General features: G+C 46.2%; 1 protein-coding gene across 2 annotated transcripts in view; it reads left to right on the plus strand.

Annotated features, from left to right (window-relative positions):
* The first annotated feature begins 14,489 nt into the window (after window positions 1–14,489).
* The window catches only part of PATL1 (PAT1 homolog 1, processing body mRNA decay factor), a 34,371-nt gene continuing 34,026 nt past the window's right edge, over window positions 14,490–14,834 (plus strand). For both annotated transcript variants that reach the window (XM_027562220.1, XM_027562223.1), the window contains exon 1: window positions 14,490–14,751. In XM_027562220.1, coding sequence (XP_027418021.1) covers window positions 14,737–14,751 — 15 coding nt within the window. In that variant the 5' untranslated portion in view covers window positions 14,490–14,736. The remainder of the gene's footprint in view (window positions 14,752–14,834) is intronic.

A 14,834-nucleotide genomic window follows, 5' to 3' on the forward strand; every position in this document is an offset into this window, starting at 1 on the left:
AAAAGCAGCTAAATTCATTCTGGCAAATAAAATCAGATAAGGTGCTATTGACAGATACAAAAGCATTTACCTGGCCCTCTTAATTTACACACCTACTCCCATCCATCTTAGCTCACATTTTTATTTTAGCTGGGTGAATTTTCTTTTTTATCAGGGAAAAAAAATAATTTTAGGGAAGAGAGTCTTTACAAGACCCTTCAAATCTTGCTCCTTCATAAAAACCTAAACGTCCTTCCCACGAGGGTGACTGACGCAGGTCCAAGTAGTAATGAACAAAACACACGAGCATCTGGGCGGCCTGTTACGTGGTGACTGCTGGGTGGGAGGAACGTTCATGTGCGTGACAGCAGCTACAGAGCATCAGAAGCAAGACGCTTGCTGTTTTAAATTCTCGTTTCCCTTTGAGAGTCTATTCTAGCCCAGCACACTGCCAACAGTCTAGAGCAGAAGTCCTCAAAGTCCAGGAGCGAATGCCTGATGATGGGAGGTGGAGCTGATGTGCTAATAGGAATAAAGTGCCCAATAAATGTGATGTGCTTGAATCGTCCCCACACCATCCCCTCCCCTGTACCCGGTCTGGGAAAATCCATTCCAGGAAACCGGCCCTGGTGCCAGTAGCGGGGGAGCGCTGGTCTAGAGAAATGCATCTTCAACGTTCAGTCCCTTTTCGGTGGTGCTGCCCAGGGCAGTGAGCGCCCCGATGGGCAGTGCACACCAGCCTGATCTCCTTCACGCAGAGATGCAGGGAGATGGAGACAGTGGATATTTTCCTTATGTGGGAAAGCAGTGGGAGCTTTGAGCGCTGAAAGATTTAAAGACAAACTAAGGAGTGCTAATAAGATGGGCACGTTTTTAGTGGCCATGTTTTCTAAACCCAAAGGAATTAAGCTGTACCAGGCAAAATCCCATGGATGGAGGAGCCTGGTAGGCTGCAGTCCATGGGGTCGATAAGAGTCGGACACAACTGAGCGACTTCACTTTCACTTTTCACTTTCATGCATTGGAGAAGGAAATGGCAACCCACTCCAGTGTTCTTGCCTGGAGAGTCCCAGGGACCGGGGAGCCTGGTGGGCTGCTGTCTATGGGGTCGCACAGAGTCGGACATGACTGCAGCGACTTAGCAGCAGCAGCAGCAGGCTTATAAGACACAAGGAGGATCCCCTGGAGAAGGAAATGGCACCCCACTCTGGTACTCTTGCCTGGAAAATCCCATGGACGGAGGAGCCTGGTAGGCTGCAGTCCATGGGGTCACAAACAGTTGGGCACAATTGAGGCACACTTTCACTTTCAGGCTTATAAGAGGAATATTTTCCATCCATGAACCTTGAAGTGTAAGTGAATGTGAAGTCGCTCAGTCGTGTCTGACTCTGCAACCCCATGACTCCTCTGTCCATGGGATTTTCCAGGCAAGAATACTGGAGTGGGTAGCCTTCCCCTCCTCCAGGGGATCTTCCCAACCCAGAGATTGAACTCAGCTCTCCTGCATTGCAGGCAGATTCTTTACCAGCTGAGCCACCAGGGAAGTCAAAAATAGTGCCTAACTAAACACTCAATATATATTTATTGAATTAATGATCAAGTGATGGCAAAGAATGTTGCTATTTCTTTGTAATCTCTCCACAATGCTATTCAGAGATTCGATATACTGGGTATTCAATAACTATCTGTGGACTACCTGAGAGTCCCTCTAAGAGCACTAGGGATTCTTCAAATTTCCACTCATAAGCTCTTCTATTGGCTGAGTTTCGGTAAATGTTTATTTCCAGGTCAGTCAGTCTTGAGAAGTTGTAAAAGTATAATACATTAATATCTGATATGTCATTGAAAAAAGTGTAATAGGTGATGCTTTAAAATTAGAAACAATATCTTCATCCATTTTCTTCTCAATACGAAAGGGAAATTTCAAGAAGGGGTGAACTGACGACGGTTGTTTGGCAGAGCTGGAAGGAGACGGTCTGCCTCTCTGCTCTTGCCGGGCTGTGATGTTACTGGTCTACCTTTTCCCCTTCCCTGGGGCCTCCAGGACCTTAGTTATCCGACCAAGGCTCAAGCCATGCCCCTTGCACTGGGAGCACAAAGTCTTAACCACTGGATCACCGGGAAGTCCTTCTAACTTCACCAATTAAACCTCAGATAATATTTGGGTTCTTTATACATTAGGTATATCATATAACAAGGAGCTTTGATATCCTGCTTCATTCTCTAACTTGTAGCACAAACATCTGCCACACTCGAGTAGCCTTCAAAAACATGACTGTCGTAACATATCCATTTATTTTTACTGGCATTTAGATGCCTACCAGGGCTTCCCGTAGCTCAGTGGTAAAGAATCTCCCTGCCAATGCTGGAGACACTGGTGAGATCCCTGATCCCGGATGGTCTTACATGCTTCGGAGCAACTAAGCCCATGTGACTTAAAAAAAAAATAGATGGCTACTAATGCTTCACTGTTCTAAGTATCACTGTGATAAAAAGCCTTGTATATAAGTCACTGTCTATGAACCTGATTACTTCCTTAAAGTTAAAATATTTTAACCCCCTACTTACACACTGCCAAATTGCATTCTAGAAAGACCACTAATTTGTACTCCCACAGATGATGCACAAAGGTGTGTGCTCGGTCAGTCAGTGTCCGACTCTTTGGGATCCCATGGACTGTTGCCCACCAGGCTCCTCTGTCCATGGGATTCTCCAGGCAAGAGCACTGGAGTGGGCTGCCATGTCCTCCTCCAGGGCATCTTCCCCACCCAGGATCAAACCCGAGTCTCCTGCATTGGCAGGTGGATTCCTTACCACTGAGCCATGAGCAAAGCCCCATTCACAAAGGTTCAGTTCAGTCGCCCAGTTGTGTCTGACTCTTTGCGACCCCATGGATTGCAACATGCCAGGCCTTCCTGTCCATCACCAACTCTCAGAGTTTACGCACACTCATGTCCATTGAGTCGGTGATGCCATCCAACCATCTTATCCTCTGTCGTCCCCTTCTCATGCCTTCAATCTTTCCCAGCATCAGGGTCTTTTCAAATGAGTCAGTTCTTCACATCAGGTGGCCAAAATATTGGAGTTTCAGCTTCAGCATCAGTCCTTCCAATGAATATTCAGGACTGATTTCCTTTAGGATGGACTGGTTGGATCTCCTTGCAGTCCAAGGGACTCTCAAGAGTCTTCTCCAACACCACAGTTCAAAAGCATCAATTCTTTGGGGCTCAGCTTTCTTTATAGTCCAACTCTCACATCCATACATGACTACTGGAAAAACCATAGCCTTGACTAGATGGACCTTTGTTAGCAAAGTAATGTCTCTGGTTTTTAATATGCTATCTAGGTTTTTCATAACTTTTCTTCCAAGGAGCAAGCGTCTTTTAATTTCATGGCTGCAATCACCATCTGCAGTGATTTTGGAGCCCCCAAAAATAAAGTCTGACACTGTTTCTATTGTTTCCCCATCTATTTGCCATGAAGTGATGGGACCGGATGCCATAATTTTAGTTTTCTGAATGTTGATTTTTAAGCCACCTTTTTCACACTTTCATTAAGAGGCTCTTTAGTTCCTCTTCACTTTCTGCCATAAGGGTGGTATCATCTGCATATCTGAGGTTATTGATATTTCTCCCGGCAATCTTGATTCCAGCTTGTGCTTCATCCAGTTCAGCATTTCTCATGATGCAGTCTGCATATAAGTTAAATAAGTAGGATGACAATATACAGCCTTGATGTACCCTTTTCCCGACTTGGAAACAGTCTGTTGTTCCACAAAGGTACTGATCTTATAATTTTATGATCAACCCTGGGCTGGTTTCTTTCCTTCCTTCCCTCTGTCTTTCCTTCCCCCTCTTCTTTCCTCCTTCCTTCTCTTTCCTTCTCCTTTTTTTCTTTCTTTCTCTCTTATTATTTGTCAACTTGATGGTTTTACAGCAGCAACTATTTATCTGGTTTCCATTTGCTTATTAATTCATCTTTTTATATATTTACAGCCTTTAAATTTGTGTGAGTTTTTTTAAGATGCTTAAAGAACTTTAAGATTTATTTTTGTCTTGGTATTTTAAGTCAACACTTTCTCGTATGTGTGAAAAATATTTTAAAATTTTGTTAATGATTATATATATACATATGTATGATATGTTTATTATTATGGAATTCTGTGTTTAAATTTGGAAAATTTTCCATTTTTACAGTAAAGACATCCTGACATTTTATCCTGAAATCATACAAATATTCATTCATTTTTGTTCTTGCTGCTTCTGTTTGAAATTTCACAGGGAACTGATCCATCATTCTGCTATGTGCTGCGTGTTTATTCTGGTTTATGCTGTGCTACAGGGTTAACTTTCCTCCCAAAATAAGTAACCACTTGCTTTAGTGTAATTTTCAAACCATGTTTCCTTTATCCGTTGAATTGAGCTGTCATCTTTATCACACACTAAAGGCACATTTATGTTACGTTCTTGGCTGTTTACTTTGCTCCATAAATCAGTCTGTATATTCCTGCACCGATACCACCTTATTTTCATTCTATTTTATAATCATTTCATTGCAACCCCATGGACTATAGCCCCACCAGGCTCCTCTGTTCATGGAATTTTCCAGGCAAGAATATCGGAGTGGGTTGCCATTTCCTCCTCCAGGGGATCTTCCTGACACAGGGACAGAACCCGTGCCTCCTGCCTCTCCTGCATTGGCCAGTGGATTCTTTACTGCTGAGCCACCTGAGAAACCCCATTTTATAATCATTTACATCATAATATTAGAATCTGTTCATCTTTCCAGAAAACTACCATGATGAAAAGGTCTGCAGTTTGCCTTCACATAGGCTGTGCTGGTTTTAAAATACATCTACAAATTCTTTGATATATCTCTCTTTACAAGGTGGGGCTTAATCCCACTCTCTTTGAGTGTCAGAGTGTACTTAACTTATTTCTAGCAAAAAGAATGTGGCAGAAATGATGACAAATGACTTCTGAGGCTGGGTCATAAAAGATATTGCAGCCTCACACTCACGTTACTCACTCTAAGAGGACCTCCTGCGTACTGAGGACAATCAGGAAGCCCCATGGAGACGTCCACATGGCAAGGAACCACAGCCTCCTATGAAGAGCCAGGGAGGAATCGATGTGTTTGGCCAACAGCCGTGTAAGTGAGCCATCTTCGGTCCAGATCCTCCAGCCCCAGGGAGGCCTTCAGAGGACTACAACCTCCTAAAACAATGAGCCAGAACCACCCAGCTAAGCTGCTCCCAGACTGCCAACCTTCAGAAGCTTTGTGAGGTAGTAAATGACTTTTGTTTTAGGCTACTCTATTTGGGGGCTATTTTTTATGCAGCAATAGATAACTAACATGACATGACAAATCCCAGTGTCTAGGGAGTGATTGAAATTAACAGGGCAGCCGTTGATAGGTTGGGTTTCAGGAGGATTTTATGTGCCCCTTGCCCATATGCCACCATGGAATCAGGGCATACACCTACCAGAGATTTAGTAAGCTCCCAAATTACAAAGATTCCCCAGCCTCCTCCGAATATGTCCCTTCCTCACACACAGTTATAGTAAACACAGGTAGCGGTCCTGGTGGTGGTGGCAGTGACTTCATAAGGGCGGAAACATATTTGCCTTGTGAGATTTGACTTCTGTTTCCAGAGGTTTCTGAGCCTGTCTGATCCAAAGGGCCTGAGTTCCTACCTCTTAGTCCTTGTGACAGATTGTATTTTCCAAAAATGACCTTGATGTCACATCCCTTCCCACATGTTCTCCTCACATGATAATGTTGACACTTTTCCCCTCCAGAAATGGGGTCCATCTTTCCCTCCAACCTGGATGGACTTGTAACTAAAGCAGAAGTGATGTTTTGTGACTTTCTAGGTTGGATCATAAAAGAGACAAACCCCCAGCAGACCCTTCTGGGACACTTGCTCTTGGAACACAGCCACCATGCTGGGAAGAAAGTAAGAAACTGCAGAGAAAGCCCACAAATAAGTGCTGTGGCTGAAAACCCCACTGGGCCCCCAGCTGACTGGTAGCATCAAATGCCAGACAGTGAGTGAAACGTCAGATGATTCCAGCAACCAACCACTGAGTCACCCCCAGCCTTCAAGCAGTACCAACTGATGCCACCTGGAGCAGAGACGGTCCTGGCCAAACTGCAGGTTCATTAGCCAAATCAATCATGATTGTTGTTTTAACCCACTAAACCCAGGATGGTTTGCTACGCACGTTGTATAACCCCCAGTTCACTATCAAATCCTGAATGTCCTGTGTCTTATACCACACGTCTTGTGTTTTCTATTATAGGTATCCTCTCTTACTCAATAGGGAAGAAACGAAAGAAAACCGCAATGCAGACATCTTCCTGGTCAAAATGTGTTCCTGTCCACTAACAAGCGAGGGAAACAAGTGTGCCCGAGTGCTCAAGCACCCTAGTAACTTCATCAGGCTTCTGTATGATTGTTCGTGGACACCGCCAGGCTTTCAGTAGTAGTCGTGCAATGCTGGCAAATTCTCAGGCTTTGTTGAACAAGCTTCTCTTCCTTTTGTGAATTTCGCCCCCCAAAAGGAGATCCAGCCAAGGTCCCTCCAGTAACAACAGGCTCATGAAATAGTCTGAATCTCTCTCTGCTTCTCCCATGTGTCCCCGGAAAAGGCCGGAAACTAGCAGCTAACCTAGCCCTCCTCATTTGTTGCTGTTGTATAGTCACTGAGTCCTGGGACACTCTGTGACTCCACGGACTATAGCCTGCCAGGCTCCTCTGTCCGTGGGATTCTCCAGGCAAGAGTACTGAAGCGGGTTGCCATTTCCTACTCCAGGGACCTTCCCGACCCAGGGATCAACCCCACGTCTCCCGCGTTGGCAGGTGAACTCTTTACTGCCGAGCCACCGGGGAAGCCCAGCCTCTCTCATTTAGGTGTGGGGAAATATGGGAGTCTAATGCCAGAAACATGGTACCACTAAGCTCGGGCCTAGGAAAGCCAAGGTATCGGACAGGAAGTTAAGAGTAGGAGCTGATTAAGCTTTCATGGGATTTGCTCCCTCTCTCCTGACCCTCCCCACCCCCATTTCTTTAGCCCTAGCTATCGCCAGTAAAATGGGCAAAGCTATACTTTGAATGGGATGCTGCCATCCAGTCCAGTTCTGACGATTCTGCAGAAACCACAAGAAATCAAGGGAAGGAGGTAATACTAAGGGGCACTTGAAGAGCACCTGGACCTACAAGGTAGAGTGTGTGAAGACACTGCCTATGAACCATCTCTTTTCTATATGTTGGTTTACAACCAAAAAGAAGAACTCAGCAGTGTTTGAACAATTACACAGTTAGGTGCTGAAGCAGGTGCTGTGGAGAGAATGGAATGCTGAATAAGAAACAGTTTCCGGGAATTCCCTGGCTGTCCAGTGGTTAGGGCTCAGTGCCTTCACTGAGTTCAACACGGGTTCAACCCCTGATCAGGGAACTAAGATCCTGCAGACCAAGCAGCAAAAAAAAAAAAAAAATATATATATATATATATATAGGGTTAGGGTTAGGGTTATATATATATATATCATTCCTTTCCTGAGTGGTGTAAATCGGGGCTCCCAGCTGGACGGTCCAGCAGGAAATGACCAGCATCCAGTGAAGAAGCTGAAGCTTTGTCTGTGTTTGCAGCTGCTCCCCAGAGCTGTTACCACTGAGCTCTGCCTCCCATCAGATCTAATGAGAATGTAACGCCTGATCGTCTGAGGAGCAGCTGAGGCAGGGATGCTAGTGCTGGGGAGCAGCTGCAAATACAGATCATCATTTCCAGAGAGGCTTGACTCACAGGGACCACCATAAACCAGCTGCTTACACGCTTGTATCAAAACCCTATCAGTGAGTGCGAGTGATGGTGAGTTGTACAATGATATCACAATGTAAGAACAATAAAGTACACAATAAGTAATGCATTTGAATAATCCCAAAACTCTCCCCCTCTCCACCAGTCTGTGGAAAAACTGTCTTCCACAAAACCTGTCCCTGGTGCCAAAAAGGTTGGGGACCACTGGTGTGAATGATGAGGGGACTAGTACTCAGAGCCCCACCTCTGCTCTGCAGTGCTCAGCGTCAACAGGAAATAACAGGAGCAACAGCACTGTAAGCGCCCCCTTCTCTCACCAGTTCGGTAAGAGAAACATGTACAGCAAGACTGACTTTCTGCTGTCTTATCCTCTAATGCCATGGTCTACCCCAGCAAACCATCACATTTCCTCACCTCTAAAAGCCAGCCACTCACAGGAGATGTCTCTACAGCCTGTTCTTACTGCCAAGGCCTTGTCAGCACCAAGCTGCCCCTTCCGGGACCCATGGCCGGAGGGGGCGGGAAGCCTGCCTGTTTCCCTACTCATTCTCGATTCTCCTTTCAACGTCCCTCATAGTTCCACCTAGTGAAGTCTTTTTTTCCATCTTTAAATAGTATACAGAACCAACACTTAAATGTTAAAATGTTCACTATACCACCAAAAATCATTTTGGATACCCAACAATGGTTCACATATACCACGTGGGGCAGGCTGAAAACTGGTCTCCCAAATGGTTCCCCAGGTCCTAACCCCCAGAACCTGCATGTACTTTATACAGTAACAGGGATTTTTGCAGATGAGATTAAGGATCCTGAGATGAAGAGACTACCCTGGATTATGAATATGCAGTCCCCCCGCCCACTGTTACCACAGATCACTTTATAAGAGGGAGGAAGGAGGAAGGGAGAGAGAAATGTGACAACAGAAGGAGAGAGAGACAGATGGAGAGTCTGGGAGAAGCCATGCTCCTTGCTTTGAAAATGGAGGATGAGGCTACAAGCTAAAGGATGCACCAACCTCTAGACACCAAAAAGGTAAGAAAACAGATTCTCTCCTAGGCATCTCTGGCAGCAAGAACACAGTACTACAACAACTCAAACTACATTTGAGACTCTGACCTCCAGAACTGCAAGAGAATAAATGAGTGCTGCCTTAACCCATTCAGTTTGTGGTAAGTTGTTACAGCAGCCAGTGTAAACTAGTACACAACCATTCAGCACTTAACTCATGCCTAATAAACCACTCAGGCCATGATCAAAGCACAGCACATAACAGATTCTCAGCTTCTTATGTAATAAACTGTCGAATGTATCACAAGCTGTCACTAAGAGCACACGATCATCCGGAACTGGCCTCTGGAGACCGGATGCTCCACATCCCCTCCTCTGTACTCAGAAGGTACCTTCTGCCCACCTTTCCCACAGTGGGACCTATTTTTAAGGACAAGAGAATAGGATGTTGTTGAGACCACCTGGACGGGATGCATGACGGGACTCTGTTCAGAGCTCTACATCTTTTAAGATTCTGGAAGGTGAGTGCAGTGACCTATTTGTCTTCTGACTGCCCAAGACAGACTCGGTATGTAAGTTCTCCTGCTTTGTAGGTGCTTCCTACCACCTACCAACCTGCAGTGACTCTCTTCAGTCTCTCCTCATCCTCCGTGTCTGGGGACCAGTCTGTGAACCAATATGAGTATGGGCCATTTATTTATCTCATTAATGAGAAAACCAGCAGAATGGTAAGGCTGGTTTAAAACAAATACAAGAAAACATGTACCAAACCGAGTAGAGAAAAGAATGCTGAATAAGGCTCAAGTGTTAAATATACCAGTTAATATCTGAGGAGGCAGTTAAACTGTCCCCTTTGGGATTACCTTTTCTATCAAAATGAAATCATCTCAATTGGACAAAAATAATTTGCAATTTAGCAATCTTCTACAAAATAACATCTAATTTGTACCGAGTTTGGCACCTCACTAACAGTAAATACTAAGTCAAATAAAATTACCTCCCCAAGAACTTCAAGTTATCCTTAAGCAGGCTCATTAGACAATGTTCTTGTTACAACACAGAAAGGGCAGATAGTAACCTTTTCCCTTATTTCCAAGTTTGGTGTAACTTTTCTAAAGAGAATTCCCAGGTACCTATTAGTAGTAATAAACCACTCCAGAATCTTGTGTTTTAAACAACCATTTTATTGTATCACCACAGTTTTATGGGTCAGGTATTTGGGAAAGGCTCAGTTGAGTGATTCTTCTACTCCACATGGGGTTGAATGGGGTCACTCAATGATACTCAGCTGGTAGTTGAGTTGGTCTGGAGAGTCCAAGACAGCTTTATTCATCAGTCTAGTGCGACTGGTGATTTGGTTACAGCTGGACCCCTCTTGCTCTCCATGGAGTCTCAGAGCCTTCCCATGTGACCTCCTCAGCAAGGTAACTAGGCCTCTAACGTGGACCCACAATGTCAACCTTCTTAGAGACTAGACACAGAGCTGACACAGCATGCCTCCCCCCACCTCTCCATTGGTCAAAGCCATCACATCCAGTCCAGATTCAAGGAATCGTGGAAACAGAACTCACCTCTTAATGAGAGAACAGTCAAAGAATCTGTGGGCTCTTTTAATTTACCACAAGTTTTTGTCTTATACATTTTTATTTTCATTATATTGCTAATCTTTTTGTCTAAGGTCTGCTGCACCAAAGGTTCCCGTAACTTTCTAGAATGTCCGTTACAACTTTGTTGACTATGTAAGCAATGACCCTCTGGGCAGCCCACCACTCTTTTTCTCCCTCTCTATAACCCTCTGCAAGCACTCAAGGGTAATAAAGCAGTGGTTCTCAAAGTGTAGTCCCAGAACCAATAGCATCTGCATCACTTGGGAACCGTATAACTGTAATCCTTAGGTCCTATTTCATAACTTCATAAACTCTGGTGATGGGGCCCGGCAGCCTGTTTTAATAAACCCTCTTGCTGAGGCTGGGAACCACTATTGTAGAGCTGTACATTACTTAATGAAAATGAATACAACATCTGAAACTAGTCTTACAAAAAAGTACATTTTTACCACCATGTCTAGAGTCTGTAAATACCACAGTGGATTATTTACAACTTCTGAACAAGGACAGACAATGCCAAAGCATGGCAGTTTTCACTAACTGATGTCCTCTCTCTGATGTCAAAAGCCTTTTTCATACACCTGGCATGAAGGAGAGACTTTTATTCCATCCACTCAAGGGACACTCTCCAGAGACCTCATACTGTATTTCCCCAGAATTACTTGTGAAAATAATTTGTACCTTCTCCATCTTAAGAATGGGCTTGTTGGGACTTCTCTGGTGGCCTAGTGGATAAGATTCTGTGCTCCCAAGACAGAGGACCTGGGTTCAATCTCTGTTCAGGGAATTAGATCCCACATGCAGCAACTAATGCGCTGCAAATCCAAATAAATAAATATTTTTTAAAAAGAAAAGAATGGGCCTGTTATGTAGTTCAAAAAATACACTATTCACCTAAAGGGATTCTCATGAACCTCCATTAAAGACAGGCCTCACAGTGAGAAAAACAGGTAATTTTATCCATGGTCTCTATGATAACCTTGCTTTCTTTCACTTCTGCTCTTTATAATTTTTTTCCTTATTCTTTGAGATTATCCTATTTTCTATATAAACTGCTTTAGCTGTATCCCCCTTACTCCTTGGAAGGAAAGTTATGACCAACCTAGATAGCATATTCAAAAGCAGAGACATTACTTTGCTAACAAAGGTCCGTCTAGTCAAGGCTATGGTTTTTCCAGTGGTCATGTATGGATGTGAGAGTTGGACTGTGAAGAAGGCTGAGCGCCAAAGAATTGATGCTTTTGAACTGTGGTGTTGGAGAAGACTCTTGAGAGTCCCTTGGACTGCAAGGAGATCCAACCAGTCCATTCTGAAGGAGATCAGTCCTGGGTGTCCTTTGGAAGGAATGATGCTAAAGCTGAAACTCCAATACTTTGGCCACCTCATGAGAAGAGTTGACTCATTGGAAAGGACCCTGATGCTGGGAGAGATTGAGGGCAGGAGGAGAAGGGGACGACAGAGGATGAGATGGCTGGATGGCATCACCAACTCAATGGACATGGGTTTGGGTAAACACCAGGAGTTGGTGATGGACAGGGAGGCCTGGCGTGCTGCAATTCATGGGGTCACAAAGAGTCGGACACGACTGAGCGACTGAACTGAACTGAAAAATCTTTCTATGTTAATAAGTTTATAGCTTAGTTCTAAATGTTTCCTACTTCCCATTATGTTTTCTCAAGCAGATCATTAATTAGAGGCATAGAGTTCTTTTAAATTTCTGATTTCTACTGTAATCATCAGAAAACAGGATCCACAACATCAGGAATCAGCAAACTGTTTTTGTACAGGCCAGGTAGTAAATATTTCAGGCTTTGCTAGCCAAATGGCCTCCACTAAGTATGCAACTCTCCCTTGGTTCCCTAAAGCAACCAAGAATATGTAAATAAATAAGGACGGCTGCATTCCAACAAAACTTTACTGACAAAAGCAGGCAGCTGGCCAGATTTGACTGTGGGTCACGATCTGCCAGGCTTCCCGGGTGGTGCAGTGGTAAAGAATCCTCCTGCCAGTGCAGAAGACTCAGAGACTTGAGTTTGATCCCTGGGATGGGAAGATCCCCTGGAGGAGGAAATGGCAACCCACTCCAGTATTTCTGCCTGGAAAACCCCATGGACAGAAGAGCCTCCTGGGCTACAGTCCATGGGGTTGCACAGAGTCGGGCACGATTCGGCACGCATGCATGGGTCTACATGGCACCAATTCTTTGATCATTGTTAACCCACTCCAGTGTTTTTGCCTAGAGAATCCCATGGACGGATAAGCCTGGTAGGCTGCAGTCCACAGGGCTGCACAGAGTCGGACACGACTGAAGTGGTAGCAGCAGCATATGACATTGTGTAATGTTGTATGAATGCTTGGATTCTAATTGTCATCTTATACTTAGCCTGCTCCATTTCAAGCTTTAGGTCTGGCCCATGTAAACATTCACTTGTAAAACCATCACAGTGATTAAGAGATTGGATTTTTGGAATCAGAGAGACCTGGTTGCCATTGCTATGTGTGGTTTACTGTTAGTCTCTCAGTCTTGCCGACTCCTCTTTGCAACCCCATGGACTGCAGCCCAGCAGGCTCCTGTGTCCATGAGATTTTCCAGGGAAGGATACTGGAGTGGGTTGCCATTTCCTTCTCCAGAGGATCTTCCTGACCCAGGGACCCAGAGACGCGGGTCTCCTACACTGCAGGCAGATTCTATGCTGACTGAGCTACAAGGGAATGGTTTAGGATAAATTATTTGACATCTCTAATCCTCAGGTTGCACATCTGTACAGAAAATAATAGTACCCATCTCACAAGTTCAGAAGGTAAAGAATCTGCCTGCCAATCCAGAAGACCCAGGTTCGATCCCTGGGTGGGGAAGATCCAAAGGGAATAGGAAACCACCGCAGTGGTCCTGCCTGGAGAACTCCAGGCACAGAGGAGGCGTCAGCTGTAACATGGGTTACAGTCCATGGGGTCGCAACGAATGACACAACTGAGCGATTAACAGTATCACTATCTCACAAACCGCAATCATGAGGAGTAGTATTAGAATCATCGTGCCATTGAACCGCTACTCTATGAGACAGGGATCATTAAGTGCACTTTACAGAGAAATTAAGCCTCAGACACGTTTAGGTAATTTGCTCCAAATCTAATAGCCAGTGACAAAGCACTGCCTCCCACCCAGAACTTCCTGTTCCAAATTCACAATTTCCACTCCTCAGACTCTGATTAAGCTGGTCATCCTAACACGCAAGGAATTTATGCCACTCCTAAGGCGAGGCTGCACTCTGAGACACCAGGAGAAAGGAGTTGCGAAACGCCCTCCTTAATTCTTGGAATTAATTCTTCGCTGTGCGAGTTTAATCCTCGAGGAGAGTCCTGAGGCCGAAAGGGCAGGGCGGGCCGCGCTAGTTGAGGTAAATCTCCCCAACAGGCTCCCGGAAGCACGGCGCCCCGGGCAAACGCCTTCCCGGGCTTGATCCTCTCAGGAGCTGGTGTCACCCAGCGGCGCACTCAGCCTCGAAGACCGTGCTGCCCACGGCTGGGCTGCCCTTCTCTGCTCTCCCACTCCGCGCGCCTGGGGCCTAAAAATACCTCTCGGGTGGAACCTCCCTAAACAAGTCCTCGGCCTTTTTTTTTTTTAACACCCTCACCACTTAGACACACATAAATCACAGCCCTGGCCTGCTGTCGGCTCAGCGGGTGACATGCCGCTGCAAGTGGCGACGAACGCAGCCCCTTCCAAAGACCTGAACGTCTCCCCCCGCCCCTCCCCCGCATTCGGCGCAAACGGTCAGTCGTGAGGACCGCCCGAGCAACTCGAAGACGGTGTCGGACGTTGGAAAGACAGTCTAGGAATCTCCGTTTTTCCAGCCCAGGCTAACTTAAGCCTGGGACTCTTCAAAGCCCTGTCCTGTGACAATCACAAGGCTTTTCTCCGCCCCGTCGGTGACGGAAAACTCGTGACTGGAACCTGAGCGCCGGGCGAACGCAGAGGAGCCGGAGGGGGCGGAGCTACAAGCCTAGACCGCGAGGAAGCCCCCGACGGGCGGCGCGTGCGCAGTCTCTCGCCGCGGGACCTCCTTCCCGCCGCTGAGACTAGGAAGCGGGACGCCAAATCTGTCCCCGCGCAGCCGCCGCCGCCGGGTGCCGAGCGGGGCGGCCGCCCTCTCCGAGGCGCGCCTGCGCACGTCCCCACGCACGCTCCGGCGTACGGCGGCGGCCAGGGGTCGCGAGCCGGTGGAGGACCCGCGCACGGAGGAGCCCGGGGAGTCGGCGCCTCTTCCCTCCCTCTCCCATTCCCCTCCCCGCTCCCTCTCCCCCCCTCCCCAAGAATGTTCCGCTACGAGGTGAGCCGCCGCGACCGGAAGTGACCCCTCCCTCGGTCCCGCACAAGCCCAGCTCTCTTTCAGTCTCTCTCTCACGCGCGTCG

The sequence above is a fragment of the Bos indicus x Bos taurus genome, chromosome 15 (assembly GCF_003369695.1).
Source record: "Bos indicus x Bos taurus breed Angus x Brahman F1 hybrid chromosome 15, Bos_hybrid_MaternalHap_v2.0, whole genome shotgun sequence".
NCBI lineage: Eukaryota > Metazoa > Chordata > Mammalia > Artiodactyla > Bovidae > Bos > Bos indicus x Bos taurus.